General features: G+C 32.6%; 2 protein-coding genes across 5 annotated transcripts in view; both read right to left on the bottom strand.

The window, feature by feature from the left end:
* The window catches only part of LOC105325699 (ankyrin-3), a 130,782-nt gene that overhangs the window by 76,710 nt on the left and 28,008 nt on the right, over positions 1 to 26,064 (bottom strand). The window lies entirely within an intron of this gene.
* Positions 3,991 to 19,048, bottom strand: LOC136269731 (uncharacterized). 3 transcript variants are annotated; one of them, XR_010713669.1, is made up of 6 exons: positions 17,708 to 17,777; positions 17,125 to 17,193; positions 15,506 to 15,645; positions 8,906 to 8,962; positions 5,569 to 5,619; positions 3,991 to 5,296 (listed from the first exon to the last, which is right to left on the bottom strand). XR_010713669.1 is itself a non-coding variant. In XM_066083472.1 (6 exons), exons 1-6 carry the CDS (start codon positions 19,035 to 19,037, stop codon positions 5,268 to 5,270), a joined length of 510 nt encoding a protein of 169 aa, XP_065939544.1. In that variant the 5' UTR covers positions 19,038 to 19,048; the 3' UTR covers positions 3,991 to 5,267. The 3 variants fall into 3 exon arrangements, 2 of the variants coding, with proteins under 2 accessions (XP_065939544.1, XP_065939545.1); XM_066083472.1 differs by lacking the exon at positions 17,708 to 17,777 and adding an exon at positions 18,874 to 19,048; XM_066083473.1 differs by lacking the exons at positions 8,906 to 8,962; positions 17,708 to 17,777 and adding an exon at positions 18,874 to 19,048.

Genomic DNA, 26,064 nt, shown 5'->3' with positions numbered 1-26,064 from the left:
GTGATTTGAAGGTGATGATACAATAATTGACATTCCTTTCGGAGACGGATTAATTGTTTATCACAAATCCTCGAACCAATACTAAGTACTTGAAAAACATTTAATTTCATATAAATTAAGATATTCGAGTTATGTTTCATGATGAAACAATAGTAAAACTATGTAAAAAAAAAAAAAAAAAAAACCCGGTGTTTTTTTGGTTTTTTTTAAAACTCAGAATAGACCCACGTTTTCTATTAAAGATACATTTAAAATATGTGTTGGATTAAAATTATCGGAAAGATGTGTATCAATGCAATAAACATGTTTAACATTTCTTGACTATGTATAGCTGTATTTTATTATTTCACATCCTTGTTAGAATAAAATCAAATGTATAATTATAATAGTAAACAAATTTCCGTTTGACCTGGCATTTATTTTATAAGATGAAATCATTTAAATGTTATAAACCAATCAGACAAATATTCGGAAATGACAGCGTTTCGGATTTAAACTCTATATAGGTATAGGTATATTCATTTAGTTAAATAAACTGATCACGACAACATGTCTACTGCCCAGTGCAGTCTAGAATTAGGAAAAGAGCGATACATTCAGGCATGTACATTGGAAAACGGTGAACGTAGAGTCGACATACGGGAATGGAAATCAACGGAAAATCGACAGTTTCCATCTAAGAAAGACATCAGTTTAAACTTGCAGCTTTTTAAAACCTTGACGCTCTCCATTGATTTGATCGACACAGCCTTAGCTAAGAAAGAAGATCTGAACTATCATATCGGTGCTAATATATTCTTAACGGTCAAAGGGGACAGTCCTTGTGTTAACATAAGAAAATATTGGAAACCGGAGAATGAAGAAAACCTCGTACCCACCAAGAAGGGGATTTGTCTGCGCACTCTCGAATACTTAAATCTTAAATTACATCTAAGTAGCATTGAAAAAGCCGTTCCCGAACTGGAAACCATTGAACCCTGTTTTCTACAGGACGACCAATAAAACCAACTAGGGATGCTTCGATGTGCAATGTGTAATCCCTTAGAATACCAGAACTGGTGAAACGATTTCAAACGAAATGTGTGGAGACATTTTCAATGTTTAAAAAAAAAACCCTGTATAAATTAAAAATCACACCTTTTATAAATCGCTTATTTTAACTTTATTAACCGGGTTTTCCAACGGAAAAATCCGGTTATTAAAATGGTGAAAATGGCGGGCGGGCGGCTGCCAAAAGGGTACCCTCATTGTACGGATAACTCCTCCTACAGTTTTCAAGATAGGTAGTTGTTCTTTTGCAGATCAATTGTACATATATCAGAGGTGTGCATATTGCTAGGATTTTGATTTCTGATTATTTATGAAAAAAATACCAGCTTTTGAACTTAGTCATTTTTTGGCAAAAAATTGCATATAGGGTACCCTCATTGTACAGACAACTCCTCCTACAGTTTTCAAGATAGGAAGTTGTTCTTTTGCAGATCAATTGTACATATATCAGAGGTGTGCATATTGCTAGGATTTTGATTTCTGATTATTTATGAAAAAAATACTAGCTTTTGAACTTAGTCATTTTTTGGCAAAAAATTGCATATAGGGTACCCTCATTGTACGGACAACTCCTCCTACAGTTTTCAAGATAGGAAGTTGTTCTTTTGCAGATCAATTGTACATATATTAGAGGTGTGTATATTGCTAAGATTTAGATTTCCGATTATTTATGAAAAAAATACTAGCTTTTGAACTTAGTCATTTTTTGGCAAAATATTGCATATAGGGTACCCTTTCACCTTATCCATTTCACTGGATACGGGTTGACATGGATTATGGATACAGTTCACATAAAAGAAAACCGGTTTGCTGTCACATTGACAGCTTTTCACTTGTTTAAAAATTCGTATTAATTGTATGTATTCAAATAAATATATACATGTATCGATCACTAAAATCTTGTTATAAACCATTGTTTGAACGAAAGGTTGCGTATCACGCAAGTTTTTTTTATACAAACTAGTATGATGTCTTCTACAAAGTGTCGACAAATATTATATTATGTATTATTTAGAGTAAAACCACTGTCGATATGTTGTTCATCACTTGTGTATGCGTGTATTGGTTGGAAGACATGCGCGATTTTGAAGTCGACACTCACAAATGACAATGTTTTAAACAAAATGAACATTGCTTGTGAGCGAAATATATGGAAACTTAATAATATTTATAGATGTAATAATCATATAAAATAAAACAATTAGAAATCTTCATATTTGTTGTTATTTAATCATATGATTCAGCTAGGATATACATATATATATATATATATATATATATATATATATATATATATATATATATATATATATATATATATATATATATATATATATATATATATATATATATATATATATATTCCTCGATAAATAAGGCTTGATTTATTTTACTCGAATAATGGGACTGGCAAACGTCGTGTACCTTGGAGAAATAAATTGTGTTATCAATCTCAGACAACTTGCAACACAGTAATTTACTTATTGGTAATTTTTTCAGCAACATTTTGAGATGAAAATATAGCTAATTTGTTTGATTAGTTTTGAATAGGGGACCGAATTGGAAGGGTGTAAATATACGTATGTTTTATATTGAAATCCAACTTGTCAGTAGACTAGATACCTGATAATAAAAATTCAGTGTATTTAAAGAGATGTTGATTAAATTATCATGGAACGTTATTTTCACAATTGCAAAGAAATCGAAGAATTTTTAATAACTTAGCCGTTTTTATACAAGCCAAAGTATTAACCTTGTAATCGATTGAAAATTGTGACTACTATTTTTTAATACATTAATGTGGTTTCATTGATATTCAAGGGTATCAATTTTCGTGGATAAAGTGAAAACCAGAGTTTCAAGGATACGTAAATTCAATTCGTGGCCAATGACCCTATCAATAGAAAATGTTAGTAGAAATCACACTTCAATGAACATTAAATTGTGTGGATCAACTTAACAACGAAATCCACGAAAATTGGTATCCAACGAATATTAATAAAACCACAGTACCACCCAGTTGTTTATATTTTTATCAGTTACAGTAAGATTACATTCACATACATGTAACAGTTTTATAGTGACTTTTAGTCATTTAGTCTATAATTGCTTTATTTAAATACTGATTTAGCACATCCATCTATTTTAATTGTAATATTATTTGAATTACAAAATACCTTTTAGAGAAAAAATCTATTTGTGATCTATTATTTCAAAACCCACAATCATATTATTTTGGAATCTTATTGTTATTTATCATTTTTAAATCCAAAGCCTTTGGATATTATATATCATATTTACGTGTAAATGATTAATATAATATTATTAAAAGTGAAAACGGTGTTACAAGATGATTGTATGCATTCAATTTTATCACAATGAATTGAGTTAACTGCAAATGAAGCTTTTGCAGACTTGCATATGTAACAAACAATTTTAATTCATTATTTTTGCGTTGATTTTTAGAGTTGAGGTAAAACGCTAAATTATACTCAATTTGCTTTGCAAAATGTAATATTTTAGAGTTTTTAAATCTACTTCTTCAAATAAAATATAAATCATATGATGTTTATAAAGCGATTTTAAAAACGATCCGTCAAACTGTTAATGCTTTGTAACATGTAGGTTCAACTCTTCCTTGACTGTTTTTCTTTGCCTATCGGGTAACTAAAACACATAAATGTATGAAACTAATTTCTAAAGGGATGGTAGCATACTTGGGGGAAGATATCAGTGAGTGGAATTCAATGCTTTTTATTACGGTTACCAGATAATAGAACTTTTAGTTCTTTAATACTTTACCTCATCATGTTCATAAAATAAAGTATTTTAATTTTATGTTATACCTGTCTGCCATTTCCGATCGCGAATAAACAATAACACACTTTCAAGAGTAGAATAGGTCATTAATTACAATAAATAGTAAATGACAGTAAACAAACACAATCTAGGGTTGTTAAAGTTATATACATGTAATAATACAAACAATGTATTATCACAACCTGAGAATAATAGGTGTGTAACCTGCATGTAACATATTATGCGGGCATATAAAATGAAGCTCAAATCATTTGGCAAACTTGGGAAAAATCTGGAAAAAGGGGGCGTTAAAAGTTCGAAACACTCACTTCCACAACAAAACGATCTTGATTTGTATTACGTTTATTTATACCTAGAGAGTATAGTAATTAATGATCGTAGTCTCCAACTTTGGTGTTATTTTTTAAATAATACAATAGTGAACCTTGTTAAATTGATTGAGGTGATGAAATTCAGCATATAATCTTACATAAATCGTGAATCGATTGCAGAAGTACATATAATCATAGCATATATAGACACATTGACAAATATAAAACAGCTTAACCACAGATTTTTTGGGGGAAAATGAGAAGGTTCGTCGCAAGACCTCTGTACGAACATTTAAACCACATTCACTATATGGTAATAAAAATCCACTCATATCTTATGTTCTAAATAGATCTCATCTATAGGTACAAATATATGTAGGTATATCTGTTTTTTTCCGGGAAGCTTTCTGTTATCCTTGGCAAGTCAGGTTCAGTGCTAGTGGATAAATGCAATTATACTGCTTGCACCACGATATAGACCATACAAAGTTTGTTATGCCTCTGAAAACAATTGATATGATTTTAATTATACATTTGTTTTGACTATTTAAATATCACTATGCTAAGTCACACTCTATTTTGACCAAAAATTTTAGAGAGAAGTAAGCGTTGTTTTGTTGTTTTCTTTTTGTTATTTTGAGCAGACGGGTATTACCAAACCATGCAGCCAAATGAACTGGCGAAAACTCTCCTCTGACTATATCACAATCGGTTTTGGTTTCTTTGTGGATCGGCGTTTTCTCTTCGTCTCGATTCCTTTTTTCGGAATGTAATTCGATAAGATGTTCTATCATGTCTGTCTGTTGTTGTTTTATTGCGAAATGCAATGCACTCTGACCTCGAATACATTTCTTGTTAAGAATTTTGTAAGACGTAATTCTAAGGATTTCATTAAGTATTATCGTGTTTCCACCTTGCGCAGCATAATGCAAGAGAATACACCCGTTTTCGTCACGTTGCTCGAAAATATATTCTTTTTTGTTTGGTGTTACTCTAGTGTTCACGAGATATTCAAATTCAGAAGGAACTCTATGACGATATTGTCGTTTTAAGAGATTAAATAGCTGTTCATCTTCAAAGGTATATTCAACTAATGTCATTGTAAAGAAGTCCATCTAAAAAAGGAGATAAAACCAAACAGGGTTTTAAAAATCAGAAATGTATGTTATAGTTGTGAAACAACACATTAATTTGTCGATAAGTTTAATAGTACACGTAATGATACATTAAATTTTATGATATATAGAATGACGGGTTTTAGTATGTTTTTGATATGTTATATTTTTGAAATATATTTTTTTGAAAATTAGTAGCATTTGCCTGAGATATTAATACATCATGAAACGATTTTGATGTGTTATGATCTTGTAATATATTACATAATTACCAGGTTCAAATCTTGATTGTTGCCTGTCAGATACTGGGGATCGACCATTTTCTGCACAGAAAAAAGTATTTATTAATATACCCATTCTTTAAAATCTTCGTACAACTGTATGTGTTTATGATACACGGGGAACCTTTTAATATATTTAAAAAATTGGTTTGATCAGATAGTAATACTTTTGATTGGACTTTAGTCTCTATTTATTGTGCAAAATATTTGCATTTACATGTATGGATTTATTGCATATTTGTCCCATGGTTACAGTGTAATGACCACAAATGCCCATGTAATTACCCGTAATATATCACTGATGCCTGCACGGGGCTTTTTGAAAGGAAAGTGATAACTGAATAATCATTGGACTATTCCGTAAGCCAACTATACGATTTCACAGGAAGTAAAACCGACAAACAATTCAAGTAAAAAATAGATTTAGAACATTTAGTTGTAATTTATTATAATCAACTGTACAACTGCAATGAATGCAGAAAAGAAGGTTAAATGCCAATCCTCTTACTCTTAATCCACATACAAGACATAGGTAATCACAGATTACAAAGCTCACCGAGACGAAGCATCACCTTTATGAGGCATCACCTTTATGGGACCACCTTTATCACATTATATGACAATCATACTTTATGATCTTGGATATTCATGGATACTGCTTTGACACAATATCGTACATCATCTCTTAAAAATTATATGATAATCATATGTTCATTTGATACGGTATTATAAGATACAATTTTTATCAATACAATAATATAAAATACAATATTGCATCATATCATTCTTACAATATATATCATAAAATACAAAAAATTCCGTGTTACATAATAATGCAATATGATATTGTAACATATAATATGGCAGTGTATCATGTTAAACAGTATTGTATTTGATCACATAATATAATATCATAATATATAATAATTGATACAATATAGTATAAGATGATACAATATCATGTCATGATACCTCACAATATTGTAACATATGATATGATATGTATAATATAGTATAATATTGTATCATGTGATACGATATCATGTGATATAGTAAAATAATATACAATACAATATCATATTATACATATTGTATCATATGATACAATATTAAATATAACAATATCATATAATACAATTTAATGTGATATTATTATTTATTAGGTTAGTTACTGACTCACTACGGAAATATATTGGGTTGATCAATCTCATAGATGGCGAGGCGAAGCCGAGCCGTCTATGAGATTGATCAACCCAATATATTTCCGTAGTGGGTCAGTAACTAACCTAATAAGTGTTTTGTTTTCCCGAGGACTATCAAGCGACATATAATATATATTCACAAATAGCGATGAAGCCACGTACATGATGCCTAACGTCTCGTCCAATTTAACTCATTTAAACTCTTCAAAATTTTCAATCTTACCTTTCAAATACTCTTTAAAAATCCTTGCTTCACCCATGTTTACTTACAATGTTTCGTTGCTATTCAATTTAAAATGTTTTCTCCCTTTCCTCTGCAGAGATTTGAGCAAATTTCGACGCTGCCATTTTGTTCTGCTCCAGACAAAACAATGTGACGTCAATATTCAAAGGGCAACTACTCTAATTTTAATGAGTTTCAAAGGGCAACTACTCCAAATACTTTAAGAACTTACGGCATGCGGTTTATGTATTAATTACTATGAAATGTCGAAATGAGTAAGCGAAGCGTCGACCAATGACGGCCATATTGCCTAATATTATTTCTCACAGATCAAATATAGAGATATATGAGGCAATCACGTGCTATGTTTAAACCAGAGAAAACAATATAATATATTATATAAACAAATATCACATTTAACAATATCATACGATATGATATTATATTATACAATATTGCATCATATGATACAATATTATATATTGCAATATCAAATGTAACGGTATCATGTGATAAAATAACAATATCATCAACTCAATATCATATTATACAATATTGTATCATAATAACAATACTATACATAACAATATCATGATAAAATATCATATCACAAAACATCAAAACATTTGATACAATATCATATAGTATCATATAACTTTTTTACAACATAACATGATTTAAAATTGTATAATATTTAACAAGCGTGTTTCATATTATACAATACTATATAATAGAAATCATCTTATATCATTTCACAACAAACACATCTATCAAGCAAGTTTGGGTAAGGTATACGAGGGTGATTTTTTTACATCCTTGATAATGGAGATAAGGCTCTACATCTGAAGCTACCACTGCAATTTATTTATATTATAGTTAAATCAACTATGCAAGCTCTTATCTATAAAACATGTGACCTATTCCAAAAACCTTAATCACACCCAGCATCCAAAACATATGGTTAAGTTCAGCATTCAAGCCTCTCAGGTGCATCAGTATCATAAGACGCATCATCCACGCAAGTTTGGTGAAGTAAGGACCAGTAATAACTCAGATATAATCACTAGAGAGCACCTGCTCCAAAAACTTAGACCAACTCTTCAAACCTTAACCTCCTCCATTATCCGAAACCTATGGCTCAGATTCAGCATACATACCTGTCAGGTGCATCAGTATCATAAGACACACCATCCATGCAATTTTTGTGAAGTTGGGACCAGTAATAACTAAAATATATTTTTTAGAATCCTTGATGATGGAGATCAAGCTCTGCATCTGAAGCTACCTCTGCGATTCATTTATATTATAGTTTAATAAACTATGCAAGTTTGAAATAGCACTATTATCTATTAAACATGTGACCTGTTCCAAAAATCTTCATCCAGCATCCAAAACCCATTGCTCAGATTTAGCATTCAAGCATGTCAGGTGCATTAATATCATAAGACGCACAGTTCATGCAAGTTTAATAAAGTTAGGACCAGTAATAACTAAGATATCATCATTAAAGGGCACCTGCTCTATAAACCTGTTTTAAAAAAATTAACCTGCTCTTAAAACCTTCACCTCTTCCAGCAATCGACACCTTTGGCTCAGATAAGCTCATGCCTGTGAGGTGCATCAGTATCAGACGACGCACCATACATGCATGTTTGGTGAAGTTAGGACCAGTAATAATTAAGATACAATGTATAATCATCAGAAGGCACCTGCTCTATAAACTTTAACCAGCTCTAAAAACCTTAACCTAATCCAGCATCAGAAACCTATGGCTCAGATTCAACATTCAAGCCTGTCAAGTGCATCAGGATCATAAGCTATGTCAATTACATTTTACTTTGCAATACTCTTCATATTTCATTGATAAAACCACAGGAAATCGTATATATGTATATGTATATACCTGTTGCGTTAGGTTCTAATGGTAGTTTTTCTTCTGTACCTTTGTATTTATCATTTTCTACAAAAATGCAGTAATTAAACTAAATATATTTGCCATTTTACCCTCAATTTGAAACTTAAAACAATACGTACCGCTTAAAGATGAAAGATAAGGTGTTGCAATTGAATATTTTGCTTTCTTTACCCTTTCTCTTGAAATGCACATTCAATAATATTATAAACTAACTATGGAATAAGTTTAAAACCGGACCAAAGCACCTGCCTTATATTCACGTTACTGTCATGATAACTACTTGTACTTAGTGATCTTGACAAATTCCATAATTCATCCTTTTCAAAACCGATCAATATCTTGACATTTGGTGAATTTGGTGAATAAAATCCCCATTGCGTAAATAATTTATATGAATGCCTGAAAGATGTTTATCTAAAGGATAAACTAGAGTGAATTGCATATTAAATATGTATTTACAGTTAACATACTAGCAATGCATTGTAAGAGCAAATTGTTACTTGGTTTTGATGGCATTATGTGATATTGTTAGCCCTTGGAAATGTTCAAGCTCGTTTTTGTGATTGAAAATGGTAATGTCATAACCTGTTATTATTCAATAGGAACAACAGCTTTTTAGACCGGACGTTGTAAAAGGAATTCTACATTTTATTTTATTTAATTCCAAGATAGACAAATGACTAGGTCTACATGCTTTATTATGCCAACTTTCCGGTGTCTGTATTTTTTTAAAAATAGTTATGCTAATCTTTAGTATTGTTTCCATAAAAAAGTAATTTTTCACATTTACAAAAGAAATACGATCAATGCACCATTTTGCATTTCACTTTTTTACCTTAGTGTAGATAAAAGTCCTATATTATGTTAAAAACTGACTTAGATTTTAAAAAGTACCAAAAATTACCAGAAATGGTAAATTTGCTCGTCCAGAACGAGCTTTTGTTCACATGTGTAATTGTGTAGCCGATTAGAATTTCGAATTTTATTTCAATGTACATAGATAGTAAAGTAAGCTAATTTTAATCTCAATAATTATACCTGCACTTTCTAAAGAAAGTTTGGGTATATTGTTGTTACCCTGTTTCGTCCGTCCGTCCGTCTGTCCGTCCGTCTGTCACGTTTTATTTTCTCAAACTGCTCTTACATCTTATAAACCAGCAAACTGAACTCTTGCAGTTTGATTTTTGGTATCATGTTGTTTTGTAAAAAGGTTTCAAAAATTCTCTGTTAGTCCTGGGGGTCAAATAATTGGTAAAAAATGACGTTTTTTCACAAAAAAACTTTCTTCCTCGAAGTCCTCCTACATTTTCAACAGTAGACAAATCATCTCTTGAAATATGTTTTAGGGTATCCTATAGATGCGCAATAAGGTTTCTGAATTTTTAATTTTGTCTTGGAGGTCATTTAATAGCTGAAAAATGGCGGGTTTTTTTTAACAAAAAAACTGGTTTCAAAAACGTCATTTTTTTTTACCAGTAGCCAAATGATCTTCTAGAATATAATTGGGGGTGTCATAATGAAGTGTGATCAGGTTCCAGAATTTTTTTTTATTAAGGGGATCAGTGGGCAACAAAAAATGACGTTTTTTGCAAAAAAAGGATGGTTCCCAGAACTCCTCTTACAACTTTTGGAGTAGCTCCGTCATCTCTTGAGATATAATTGAGGCTGTCCTATGGATGTGCAATAAGGTTTTAAAAATTTAAATTTCATCCAGGGAGTCAAATAGTAGCAGAAAATTGACGTTTATCAATAAAAAACCATAGATCCTAGAACTCCTCTTATGATTTAATGGATATACACATCATATCTTGGGGTATGATAGGGACTGTCACATAGATGTGCAGTAAGGTTTTAAAAATTTAAATTTCATCCAGGGAGTCATATGGTAGCAGAAAATTGACGTTTATCAATAAAAAACCATAGACCTTAGAACTCCTCTTATGATTTAATGGATAGACACATCATATCTTGGGATATGATAGGGACTGTCATATAGATGTGCAGTAAGGTTTTAAAAATTTAAATTTCATCCAGGGAGTCAAATAGTAGCAGAAAATTGACGTTTATCACAAAAAAAACCCAGAGATCCTAGAACTCCTCTCATGATTTAATGGATAGACACATCATATCTTGGGATATGATAGGGACTGTCCTATAGATGTGCAGTAAGGTTTTAAAAATTTAAATTTCATCCAGGGAGTCAAATAGTAGCAGAAAATTGACGTTTATCACAAAAAAAACCCAGAGATCCTAGAACTCCTCTTATGATTTAATGGATAGACACATCATATCTTGGGATATGATAGGGACTGTCCTATAGATGTGCAGTAAGGTTTTAAAAATTTAAATTTTATCCAGGGAGTCAAATAGTAGCAGAAAATTGACGTTTATCACTAAAACAAAAAACAAATTAGATCCAAGAGCTCCTCTTATGATATAATGGATAGACACATCATATTTTGGGATATGATAGGGACTGTTCTACAGATGGGCAATACGGTTTTGAAAAATTAAATTTAACCCTGAGGCCCATTACCTACATACATTTTGATGCCCTTTAATTAAGGATCAAGAATACATATGGTTAAGGGGTGGGGATCTCAACCGTTTTCGAGATATTCGTGCACTTCCTGTTCGAGGGGGGTCACGACCACCCCCAGGGCCCATGACCTGCATACTGTTTGATGTCCCTTGACACAAGGAACAAGAATATATACGAGGGTTGTCCAAAAAGTTCGTGGACAATCGCGTTTTTGTCATTTTAAATGGGTTTATACATATTGTAGATCTAAATCTTTGTCATAAAATTTCAAATGAAACTAAAGTGGTTTTGAATGTTTTCCATGGAAATATAGTAAAATTTTAATCCATCAAAGGGTCGCGGAAAGTACGCACGGCCCAGCGTAAAAATTGTCCAAACTTTGTAATTGAGTTTTTAGATATAAATATTTGCAGTTTTTATAAAACATTTCAAAACTTCCTAATCTTCTATTGTGACGTAGTCTGTATGGTGTACGTCATTTTCATATGTCGTTTGAAAATATTTTCAAACCAGCAGAGGACTTTTAAAAGATATTACGGCAACAATATGTCTTTAAAATTGCGTGAAAAAGCGGCGTCATCTGAGCGCACGGAACAGCGCGCCATCAAAAAATTGTGTCGACTGAAGTATAAAACAGATAGAAACAAAAAAAAAACGATTAAGGAAACAGGAAAAACATCAAAATGGTTCGAGTTTACTTATCCACAAGTGGCACAAGTGATATTTTGATGGAATATGCGATTGTACCCTCTGACCAAACGGTGAATGCAGCATATTACTCTCAGATAGACCTAGGACTACGACGTTATAGACAAGTCGTTATAATTAATCTTCAGACTGGGCCGTGCGGTCTGTATAGGCAATGTATATACATTTATAACTCCATAACAAAAATGTACATTACTCTGATTGTTATACATATACATTATTATACTCTATATTACAATATTATAATACTTTCCTGATAATGGCGCTGTTATTTTGAATAAAATTACATGTGTCCACGAACTTTTTGGACAACCCTCGTATGGTTTAAGGGTGGGGATCTCAACTGTTTTGAAGATATTAAGGGACTTGCTGTTCGAGGGGGTCAGGACCACCCACAGGGCCCATGACCTACATAACATTTAATGCTCCTTGACATTACAACCATGAATATATATGATTTAGGGGTCATGATTATAACAGTTTCTGAGATATATGGTAATTTCAAATTCCTGGGGGTGGGGATGACCCCAGGGGTCAGATCAAATAAACTTTATATATTGCCAGTAACAGTCAATATATGATTATGAAAAATGATTATGAAAACCCTATATTATTATTTTTGTCCGTTTTCAAGTTACCATTTACAATAGAGTCTACTATTCTTCCTACAAGGTTCGATGTTAGACCCCACACCGTTTTGACACACCCACCCCCTCACCCCCCTGAAAAGTGGTTGTCTAACCCAAAATGAGAAAAATCAAACAAGGATGCACAACTAGATATGCAGGCCTATCATATCCTAGAGTTTTGTACAATTCTGTTCAGCCATTTTTGAGAAACAAGTTCAAAGCGGGAAAGAAGAGGACGAAGAATAATAATACATGTATTATTAAGAACCGTACAAAAACAATAAGTCTCCAAATTTCATTCGGGAAACTTAATAATAAAGATTAAATAGAGATATCATCAAACATCAATAATCTAAACATAATTGACAATTTCTGATTCTAAGGGTCATGACTTACATGCCATAATGATCTGATGCTTCATGACCTAAGGAGGAATAATATATTTGGATTAAGGTGGGGATCTCAATGGTTTTTATGATATTTGATAATTTCAGGAAGGGCACTTGGGATCATGACCTACATACCATCTGAAATGCCTTGAACAAAGAGACAATAATAGAATATGTATGATGTATGATTTAATTTAAGAACCCAGATATAGATCAATCATCTATGTTTTGTAATAATTCCTATGTATATATACATGTATTAGTTTGTGTTTTGTTCTATACTATTCATGTTCATGACTGTAGTATGGCTTATAGTTTTATTTTAAATTACAATAAAAAATTGTTAAATATATCGGGATGACTTGGAACCCCCACCCCCCAAACAAACACAAATACAACTGTTCTCTCTCTCCCCCCCCTTAATTGTCGAATGATCTATAAAAATCAAAATATAATTCGGGTGTCTTAAAACTTTTATAAACTGGTAAAAAATGTTATTCTTAAAAAAAAAAAGAGCAAGAATAAATTATATGGTTTAGGGATGAGGATCTCAGAAGGTAACAAAATATACAGTGTATCATCATTTCCTATTTCATAAAGGCGGGGGGGGGGGGTTTAAAGACAACACCTGGGGGTCATTAATGTACTTTACACCAAATTTCCTGTTTCGTGGGGTCAGATCGAACAGTCCCATAAGGTCATGACCTACATTGTATTTGATGCATTATAATACACTAAGAAAGAAATACTCCTGTAATACACACATTTAATACGAAATTGTTTATACAGGGTCAATATGGGGTCAACTAAATAGTGTAAGTCTGACAAATAAAAAAATAACTTTTGCAATTAAAATGACAGAAACTTTACAAATGCGATTGGATATGTAACAATGATAAGCTTATTTATATATTAAAAGATGATGATACAGTATGCTGTCAAAGGGAGATCACATTTAGAAAGTGAAAGTAAAACTTATGTGTGCTGGCATCTCATTATCTTGTGCCACTGCTACTTCATGCATTATACTTACCTGTATGGGTCAACATCATAATGATAATCCAATTAAAGCACAATAATGAATTCCTTTAGCTGATCTTAACTAATCCTTTTCTGCATATGGAAAACACATACCGGTACATGAAACCATCTAATCGAAGAGCTGGGTAAAACTAGCACCCGCTAATGAGACCTGCAGACCTGTGTTGTGTAAGTAACTTCAGACAAAGATCAGTAATTTGTAACATGCAAGTATATTTATCACCTGTTCTTCAAAACCCCTTGCACTATTTTATTAGGTAGCTTAACAGCTTTAAGGTGGTGCAGGACACGTGCATATTGTGATGTATACATCCTTAATTGAGATAAACAATAAAGTATAGATATTAATAAATATTTACCCCCAAAATAATGTTACGTAACATTTCAGCGCAATGGGTTAGAGCGTTTACATGTCTGTAAGAGCATTGGGGTTCAAGGTGTATTTTTGGTAATTTTACTATTGATATAAAAATGAATTTTCATGGTGGGGGGGGGGGGGGGGTCTCGACTCCTCACTCCAACCCCTTCTCTTAATCTGTGCACACTATGATGTACATGTAGGCACACAGAAGCAAATCTAAAACCGGCAACCGCCACGGGGAGGGGGCATAATCTAATTTTTAATTTTGTTTGTAATAATTATATAGACCATTATATTTTCTATGACATGAAATGTTAAGATTATTGATTAACTGAAAATTCACTGTAAACAGTTCAACCCCAAATTGCACATAAAGTGCTGCTCATGTGTATTATCATATGGGAAGGGATCTCATCCTTCAATTATGAAAATTATAATTTTTAAATGTATTACAGAAGCTTGCATGTGGCCTTCATTTTTAATTAAACTGGTACAAAACAGTGTTATTTAGGGGCAAACACTTGGTGCGGGTATTACTGACTAGTGACAGCATCTAGTTGTATTTTTAAATGGATTCATATTTTTCTGTATACGATAAGAATTCACATAGGCACATAGGAATATCACGAGGTGGCAATGACAGAGGATACTGGATAAATACGATTGAAAAACAGGATACACATTTTGTTCATCTGTTTTTTTTACTATGCATTTATAGAAGGCAAAATTAACTTAATACAATTTAAGTAATGAACACAAAATATTAAAACGGTTCTTTAATTGAGTTACATCACAAGATGAGCTATACCAGTCCGTCATCTTCTAGACAACTCAGTCAGTTAAACTTCAGTTGACTAAATGGCAGAGCTTCATCCCGTGCATGTACACAAATTTAATTTCCTGCATCAGATATCTTACCTTGCCTTGATTTGTTGCGGGAAGAATTGCAAAACTGGACTACATTTCCTGCTACTGATAGAGTGAGCAATATCAGGCATATCACAAAACCATTTAGATATTCTTTTTGATTTTCACATGAAGCAGATTCAGGTTTTTGTCTGAAATATACAAATGAGTTTTCTCAAACATGTAACATTAAAATGTCGTTACATGTACAAGCTTATCTTTTAAAAAAGATTGGTGAGCTAGCGCCGTAGCCATCCTTAAACACAGAAACAGATTTCTAAAACATTGTTTTAAATTCCTGAATCGATTAATTAACAATAAGAAGGCACCGTGGTGTACTGGAATTGTGCTTGAGTGAGGTCTCAATTTAGAATTGTGAATCTAGAGTGGGCTTCACATCGGCAATGGCATACCTCATTGACTGTGCCTTAATCAATGTTTCAATTTCGAGGTGAAAATTTTCAAGAACCATTGGTACTGTTGTGTAGCAATCGTATCTTCTCGGGCCTTTCCGGCAAGCTTGGAAAACATATCCGAAGTTGTTTTCCGAACTTGAAGGAATTTAAGATAAAGTTAGCTATTTATTATAATATTTAAAATAACTTTGCATTATAAGACCTAAGCTACTGTTACTTTTTGACATTTTAAATTAAACACAAAACTTCATGTGAAGGTGATAAAAAGGAATTCAAATGGTGCAGTTTATCTACAGTAGTACAGTATTCCCAGAATCCCCTACTACGAAGTCGAGCATTCGTATTCTAGTGAAAAAAGACTAACAAAGTTGCTAGCGCCCGAGAGCGCTAGAAACAATGGCACATGATACCTTAAACAAACAGAAAACGAAAGGAATTTTAATTAAAAAATTCCGACGTATATATAAATGCCTTATACATTGGTACATCACATGATTATTAAAATGTCAAAAAAATTAACATCATGTTTGGAAAGTATTAAAAAACAACTAACAAAATAATATCTTGAAATCAAAGAAAACTTTCGGAATAACCAATATAAAAGAATGTATACGTAATTTAAGGATAGCGACAATATATGCTGTTAAGTACTTTGAGATTAAACAAGGAGAAAGAAAACAGACCATGCGGGTATGGAAGCAATTGCACAAGACAATGAATGGGTATTAAATGGCAAGATTGTATAATCAACAAGAGGAAATTGCTGAAAACGGTCGGAAAAGAGGAATAATGAAATCAAGACTGGGAATATTAGGCCCATTTGATTTGGCTAGATGTAGATGGCAGAGAGAGAGAGAGAGAGAGAGAGAGAGAGAGAGAGAGAGAGAGAGAGAGCGTGGAAACCTAAAAAAAAGAAGCCTGAAAGACCCAATTGGGCTCTGAGGAGGCAAACTAGGAAGCAGGATATGACTGAAACAACATCATCAGAATTGCAATTGATACAAGCGGATGCAGAAACCCTGTTGGTGTCTTATGTGCAGAAATGCAAAGCGAGGGTATTGTACATGTAAATAATTAATTCAGAATTGTTTACGCCGTTTTATTTTCATTAAATCAAATTAATACAAGATAATCAAACCTATCCCTGCTAAAGCAAATCCCATTAACTAACATTAACATTAACTAAAGAAATCTAGTAAATGTAAAACGGCTTACCCAGATGTATTACTGAAGATAGTTACTGTTACAGTATCACTATTGTTCCTTCTGGTGTCAATGTCCTTTCTTGTGGATATAAAAATTAAGACATTCAGTATAACAAAATAAATAGTGCCTGTTTGGGAGGATAACAGTTGAAATTGACACCCCTCGAAAACCATTGTCAACCTCCGCTTCGCGTCGGTTGACAATGGTTTTCTCGGGGTGTCAATTTCAACTGTTACCCTCCCAAACAGGCACTATTTATATAACGTTTCACAAGGTAAAAACCTTTGCCAGTAAATACTGAGATGTGCAGTTATGCAAAAGAAATTATTCTGTTAACTTTTATTCAAATATGCATGCAAGTATACAAATCACTCTTTTTTAACAAATATCAAAAAAGTTATAATACGATGTATTATCAAAATAACGTACATAAAAAATTAAAAAGTTGGGTGGGATTTGCTTTAGGTAGAAGTACAATGAAACAATCTGTTTGTTATAAGTACAATATCGATACGTCCTTAATAGTAATACTGCATAATTTCTACACCTAAAACATTAACTAAAGAAATCTAGTAGATGTAAAACGGCTTACCCAGATGTATTACTGAAGATATTTACTGTTACAGTATCACTATTGTTCCTTCTGGTGTCAATGTCCTTTCTTGTGGATATAAAAATTAAGACATTCAGTATAACAAAATAAATAGTGCCTGTTTGGGAGGATAACAGTTGAAATTGACACCCCTCGAAAACCATTGTCAATCTCCGCTTCGCGTCGGTTGACAGTGGTTTTCTCGGGGTGTCAATTTCAACTGTTACCCTCCCAAACAGGCACTATTTATATAATGTTTCACAAGGTAAAAACCTTTGTCAGTAAATACTGAGATGTGCGGTTATGCAAAAGAAATTATTCTGTTAACTTTTATTCAAATATGCATGCAAGTATACAAATCACTCTTTTTTAACAAATATCAAAAAAGTTATAATACGATGTATTATCAAAATAACGTACATAAAAAATTAAAAAGTTGGGTGGGGTTTGCTTTAGGTAGAAGTACAATGAAACAATCTGTTTGTTATAAGTACAATATCGATACGTCCTTAATAGTAATACTGCATAATTTCTACACCTAAAACATTAACTAAAGAAATCTAGTAGATGTAAAACGGCTTACCCAGATGTATTACTGAAGATATTTACTGTTACAGTATCACTATTGTTCCTTCTGGTGTCAATGTCCTTTCTTGTGGATATAAAAATTAAGACATTCAGTATAACAAAATAAATAGTGCCTGTTTGGGAGGATAACAGTTGAAATTGACACCCCTCGAAAACCATTGTCAACCTCCGCTTCGCGTCGGTTGACAATGGTTTTCTCGGGGTGTCAATTTCAACTGTTACCCTCCCAAACAGGCACTATTTATATAATGTTTCACAAGGTAAAAACCTTTGTCAGTAAATACTGAGATGTGCGGTTATGCAAAAGAAATTATTCTGTTAACTTTTATTCAAATATGCATGCAAGTATACAAATCACTCTTTTTTAACAAATATCAGAAAAGTTATAAAACGATGTATTATCAAAATAACGTACATAAAAAATTAAAAAGTTGGGTGGGGTTTGCTTTAGGTAGAAGTACAATGAAACAATCCGTTTGTTATAAGTACAATATCGATACGTCCTTAATAGTAATACTGCATAATTTCTACACCTAAAACATTAACTAAAGAAATCTAGTAGATGTAAAACGGCTTACCCAGATGTATTACTGAAGATAGTTACTGTTACAGTATCACTATTGTTCCTTCTGGTGTCAATGTCCTTTCTTGTGGATATAAAAATTAAGACATTCAGTATAACAAAATAAATAGTGCCTGTTTGGGAGGATAACGGTTGAAATTGACACCCCTCGAAAACCATTGTCAATCTCCGCTTCGCGTCGGTTGACAATGGTTTTCTCGGGGTGTCAATTTCAACTGTTACCCTCCCAAACAGGCACTATTTATATAATGTTTCACAAGGTAAAAACCTTTGCCAGTAAATACTGAGATGTGCAGTTATGCAAAAGAAATTATTCTGTTAACTTTTATTCAAATATGCATGCAAGTATACAAATCACTCTTTTTTAACAAATATCAAAAAAGTTATAATACGATGTATTATCAAAATAACGTACATAAAAAATTAAAAAGTTGGGTGGGGTTTGCTTTAGGTAGAAGTACAATGAAACAATCTGTTTGTTATAAGTACAATATCGATACGTCCTTAATAGTAATACTGCATAATTTCTACACCTAAAACATTAACTAAAGAAATCTAGTAGATGTAAAACGGCTTACCCAGATGTATTACTGAAGATATTTACTGTTACAGTATCACTATTGTTCCTTCTGGTGTCAATGTCCTTTCTTGTGGATATAAAAATTAAGACATTCAGTATAACAAAATAAATAGTGCCTGTTTGGGAGGATAACAGTTGAAATTGACACCCCTCGAAAACCATTGTCAACCTCCGCTTCGCGTCGGTTGACAATGGTTTTCTCGGGGTGTCAATTTCAACTGTTACCCTCCCAAACAGGCACTATTTATATAATGTTTCACAAGGTAAAAACCTTTGTCAGTAAATACTGAGATGTGCAGTTATGCAAAAGAAATTATTCTGTTAACTTTTATTCAAATATGCATGCAAGTATACAAATCACTCTTTTTTAACAAATATCAAAAAAGTTATAATACGATGTATTATCAAAATAACGTACATAAAAAATTAAAAAGTTGGGTGGGATTTGCTTTAGGTAGAAGTACAATGAAACAATCTGTTTGTTATAAGTACAATATCGATACGTCCTTAATAGTAATACTGCATAATTTCTACACCTAAAACATTAACTAAAGAAATCTAGTAGATGTAAAACGGCTTACCCAGATGTATTACTGAAGATAGTTACTGTTCTAGTATCCCTATTGTTCCTTCTGGTGTCAATGTCCTTTCTTGTGTATAGGCAATTACATATACAGTCTTCCGTATAACAACCATTGAATAAACTTAGACATCTGGGGTCTGTAATTATAATGGATGTAAAACACAAAGGGTAAACATTCAACTAGAGCAGAGCTCGTGGCAAAGCCACGAGTAGGTCTTCCGTTGTTGCTGCGAGTTGAAAATATATGTGATGTGGTGTAAAACGATTATAATTACTAAACTTTCAGTTCTGTTTTTGTTATTGTTGTGATTGAAAGCCTGCATATAAAACGTGTATTGAAAAAGAAAATAAGAAAATGTTTTAGTTTATGTAATCGTAACAAACATTATTTAAAAAATGAAATATTTAATGGCGAGTTAAATTTTCAGAGGGTAGCAAGCATTGTTGTAAACAGTGTGTACTCATGGGTCATGTCAGGAATTGTGGTTTTTTTTTTTTAAACCGAACCCGTTTACAAAACACGTAACCTTTTCTCTAAGATAACTTCTTGATTTAAATATTTCTAAATTTTTGAAAACAATGTACAATTTAGAATTGTTGCGTGCTGAAAAAATTTACAGACCCTGAAACGTACTACTACACCAAAAAAGCGTGCGACTTACGTGCAAGAAACGTAATATTAACCGTTTCGTGTGAATCGTGAAGCGTTTCGTGTAAACCGTTTAGCGTTTCGGACAAAGCGTGCAGAGTTTCGGACAAAGTGTGCAAATCGTTTCGAGCAAAGCGTGCGAGAACCTTGTGAAACGTTCATCAGATTTCATTCGGAACTCTCTGACAATTTGTTTCAAAATGGCGCCCGTGTTTTACATTACATGTACTTTAAACTGTTTGTAATTGGCAAAACTCTTTTGTAGGTATTTTCATGGAAAAAAAATCTAGAGGAAATGATATACTTATCTTTTTACAAAATTGAATTCATTTTTAACAAACCAAAGAAAGGTATATGTATTAAAAGACGACTAGTTACAGAGTACACGTATATATAACGTTTTTATACGATGTTTCCGTACTGGTCCAGTCGTTTTACCGGTAACGAATATTTGCCAGTATCGAATAATTTTTAGAAAAATTACTAGTGGAAGACGAAGTTGAGGTTTTAAAAAATCCTAGCTAGGTAATTATAAAACAGAAATAAATATTCTATCAGTGCGTGAAGTTGTTTGCCAGATGCACGATTATTTACCAAATTGTTTACAAATTAAAAATGTGACCCAGATATGAGCTGCCGGAAGTTCAAAGCAGAAAAAACGAAAGTGTGAAAACATTTAAGCCTAACTTTGAAAATAAGTTTGTTATTGATCCCTATTTAGTGGATAATTAGTAAATATAATGCATTTTAAAAGATAATGCATCATATCAAATAATAATGGAGCGACAGAAGTATTATTTGGCTGCATATATTGATAGATATACGGGAAAAATAAAAGAAAATGGCAACTACTTATCATCAATTACTATTATAAAGTGTTTTTATGAAAATTCAATATTATAAAGTAACGCAAATGAAAACTGTTCAAGTCCAGTTTTAATTTGACGGGAAAACGGTTTGATAAAAATAACGATCATATTATTTGTTTAAATGACATATTCCCACAATTATTTTTCCTTCTTCATTTATAAGTCCATTAACATGTACCTCTAGTATATTTTTGAAATCAATTCGCCTCAAAATATTCGGTCAGAAGTGATAAAGGGCGCTTAATTCGATACTGGAAAACGAATTCTCAAAACTAGAAAAATGGAGGGGGTGTTGAAATTACTTCCTTTATATTTTCGGAAGTTTGATACTACAGTTTAGAAGGACAAAGAAACGCGATTTAAACATAAAATAAAAACATTTGGAATTCCGATATATAATAGTTGCATGCACGACGAAACCGCATACTGATTCGTTACCGGTAAAATGACTCTGCAATATTAAAATTCGCTATACATAAAAAAACATTAAATACAATTAGCAAAACATGATTTCTGTTGGAACAAGCCTTAATCAACTTTAACTTACACGAGCATGTTTTGATAAGCATGTGTTTTTTTTTTATCATTTATTTACATCGATAACTCTTACTAAGACCATTCGGCTTTGTACAAGCGGCACACATAACCTCGGACATCGGGTGAGACCTGCACCTGGCTGAACCTGTCAATCAAACTCTGTGTATTTGTTTTCATTGGATGGTCAAGCGTCTCTTTTTTTTGTCAATAGCCAATGGAAAAATTAATGACTTCAATGTAATCGGAATCAGTATTTGATTAAGCACACAATTTAAATGATAGAAAGTTTATTAATTATTTGAACAAAATTAAATGTAAACATAGAAAGAAAACATACTGATCATTTCTATGAATTACAGGAAGTAAGTTCTTTGGAATCCCGATTATAGATATTTTTACAAGTAATGCGTCACGTATAATAGGCTTTAAAATATTTTTAAAATATATAGAATTGGAAATTTTTTACGGAAAACAAGAGGTCTTAAAAGTAATTAACGCACAGAGATTTGCCTACAATGTACACAGTCATGCAATTAATTATTATGGGAATCTTTACGTATGGTACTTAATTCAAATAGAATAGATCATGATAATCTATACACTGTACGCCGTTATACATGTACAAGTAAGGAGCGCCGGTAATATATACGAAGATTGAGTCAAAAAATTGAATCATTTTTATTTCTTGTTCTTTTCAATACAATGTTAAACTACTTTGAAAAAAAATCCGAAATAGTAATTACAACTTTCTTTTTTGTTTAATCATTTGAATTTTTTCTGAGGTGCATGGATATGTACAGAATTATTTATTTACGCGAATGATACGACATAGGAAAAAAAAATAACGGATGTTTATATAACATTGTTTTCTAACGAATGTGACTAATTTAATTTTAAATATTTCTCAACATTATCAATGTAAATAATATCAGATTTATTTACTGTTTGTATTTTTACATCGTATTCTCTGAAACCAATAAAAATACTAATGTTAGAAGAAAAATCAAATCCCGCCGAATACTGAAAACCCGATTTCAGTTTGTAATCATGCAGATTTTATTTTTGGTATTGACTATTTAGTTACGGTAACTTTTTTCTGGATGATTTTTTTTATTTATTATTTTATGTAGTAAAAGCACCATTCCAATTGTTACTCAATTGACATAACAATTCATGACCCGGGGCTATATATGTTCTGAGCTGTGTGCGCTGAAGCGACAAAAGATTCTCGGTGGCACGTGGCGGTTGAATTAACTCAGACTGACGGAATAAACAAACGGGTGGGAAAGTGAAACAAAATGTTACACATAAGAAGAAGCCACCAAAAATGATTTTCGACAGATCTTGATATCGTTTCGCCAATCCAAAAAAAAATATACAGCGCGAGCTCCTGTCAGCGGGGCGGGAGGAGGGGGGGAGGGGGGGGGGCAGCAATGAGTTCGCTTCCACAATGAAACGAACATGTAGGAAAACTGCAGAAGTATTTAATATGTGACCGATAGAATCTAATCTAAAGTGTTTAAAACTCATGTGAATATTCTTTTAAATAATCATCGGATGCCTCAACTCAGGACATTCTTTTATCGTGCTAGCACCTACCGCAAACATGGAACTTTGATATTAATTTGATTTGATTTTTAAACTACCTTGTACGCTATCGTATACATCAATGCTTAATCAACTGTACAAGTAAAATAAATTTATCTTTTCACCTTAAACCAATATAATAGTTGAAAAAAATAATAAACTAGAGACGAGCTCGTTTCAAGCAACGATTAGGTTTTCCGTCGTAGCTGCGTCATACTTGTGACGTATTACAAAAAATTGATTGCTGACCATAGTACAATATTAGATGTGTAAACACTGAGAAACAAAGTATTATATTTTTTTGACCGCGTAGATTTTACGGTGATAGAGAATTCGTCTGGATCTGCATCGGTCGTGTGCAGTACGAACCGGGTGAGGGAATGTTGGCGTAAAGTGTAAAAGGTATAAGGTTTAGGCGCGCTTTGGACCGTAAGCTAAAACGAAGGGTAGGTTTGCCGTATTCCTGAAGGTCCACCAGTATACAGTTCCAGAGAAATAAACAGGCAATTGATGCAGGATTCCACATTATTGGACGAGACTCAACGATTGCAACATTACAACAATTTAAAAGACAGACATGTTACAAACAAGTCGGATATGGCCAGTAGTGGCCTCCGGACTCAAGACTCTGGGAGAGTCGGACGTGGCCGGGGCTGGCCGCCGTATTCCAGACTGCGCATTGACAATTGTACATAACTATTTATAAGAATCTTAACAATGAGTATAAATTGACAGGTAATGATATAAGTAAGCTGAGTGAAAGGTTCACAGATATAAAACAATTTGTTGAGTAATGCAAGCTTTTAAGACAGCAATACTTATATTTGTTTAAAATATAACACCCAAATACTTCGTCTTACATTCGCTATTTGTAGAACAAGCAGAACCAGTATCAGTCTGACCGGCCTCACCATATACATTGTTGAAATTCAATTGTCCTAGCATTGCATTGCTCTGCATGTACACAATTTCTTTTAAAAATTGAACACTTAAAGTGTTCATCTTTATGGCTACACATAACGTACACACGTGATTCAAAATAACCCAGACGGAAAACGGTAAAGAATTCAGTCATTGAGTCTACATTTTATAGAACTTGTAAAAAAACACATTGCGGGTCTGAATGTTTGTTGATATGTCAATCTATCAATATCCAGTTTGTTAATTATTTTCGATTGCTAAGGCTACAGCGTATTTGATGAACATTGAACAACATTTTTTCCATGCCACTTTTTTCCATGGAAGATAGCGAATACAAGTATAAAGCATTTATAAAATTTATTTAATCACCTCTTAAGAATTGTGTATGGAATAAATAATTTATAAGTTGCTGCTGAAGGTTGTTTGGTATTTTCGTTTGTAGATGTTTTGCAAGTAAAAAACCTGAAACGCGGGGCAATTCATAATTAATATCCCTAATAACCGTAACTTAAAACTAGCGGCTTTGGATTCAAATATTATCGTATACGAATATTAAGTTCACTTTTTAAAATCATCTCCACGATGATAATTATATTATATCCATCGCAAATCGGTATTTTTTTTTTTTTGCTTTAAAAGTATTGTTCTATCGGGAGCAATCCTGCGTTCGTATTAAATTGCCAACGTACATTTGTCATGTCAGTAATACACATTGTGCTTTATAAGACGGCCGTGTATACGTGTTGTAGAAAAGTTGAGTTTAATTACCATGCATTGGAACCATTTTATTAACACATCTCCCAGTACTGAAACAATTCAAAATGTATCTGTTACAGTAACACAGTGGGGCGTTAATCGTGTACGTCCAGCTCTACAAGCACATGCACTGTCGTCTAGGCGACGGCCTGAATACAGCTAGCGACTCTCCTATCGATCGGTTACCTGAGTCTCGTAATGCATCTAAATATAGACAGGGGCACAGTTATGAAACAAACAACAAAAATAAGGTCAAAGAGGTTCATCTATATGAAATGAAAATGTACATATGAATAAAAACATTTGGGAATTTTATGTGGAATTATTTTTGCGCGCTACATGTATCAGTTAGTGCATTACAAGAAGCCCTTTCATAACCTCATAAACGTGCGCACCCCCACAAAAAATGGACCGAACTGACAACAATTGTTTCTGCAAATACTGACTATAAATTACAAAAACATTAAATTGAATACTATAGAAGGATTCAAAACTAATTTCTTTACAACTTTGCTTCATTAATGCATTAGAAATTTTTATTCCTTTTTAAGTTATTGACAAGAAACTTTGGACGCCTCTAACTCCCTAATTATAAGGGCCAGCCCCTTTTTCGGTACACCGAATGAAAGGTCTGGGTAAGACCAAGAACTTTTAAAATACATGTTATAACAAATTTTTATCAGGTAGAAAACTAACACGGAAAA

This window comes from Magallana gigas, chromosome 4 (genome assembly GCF_963853765.1).
Source record: "Magallana gigas chromosome 4, xbMagGiga1.1, whole genome shotgun sequence".
NCBI classification, from domain to species: domain Eukaryota; kingdom Metazoa; phylum Mollusca; class Bivalvia; order Ostreida; family Ostreidae; genus Magallana; species Magallana gigas.
This window is presented reverse-complemented; position numbering and strand designations above follow the sequence as displayed.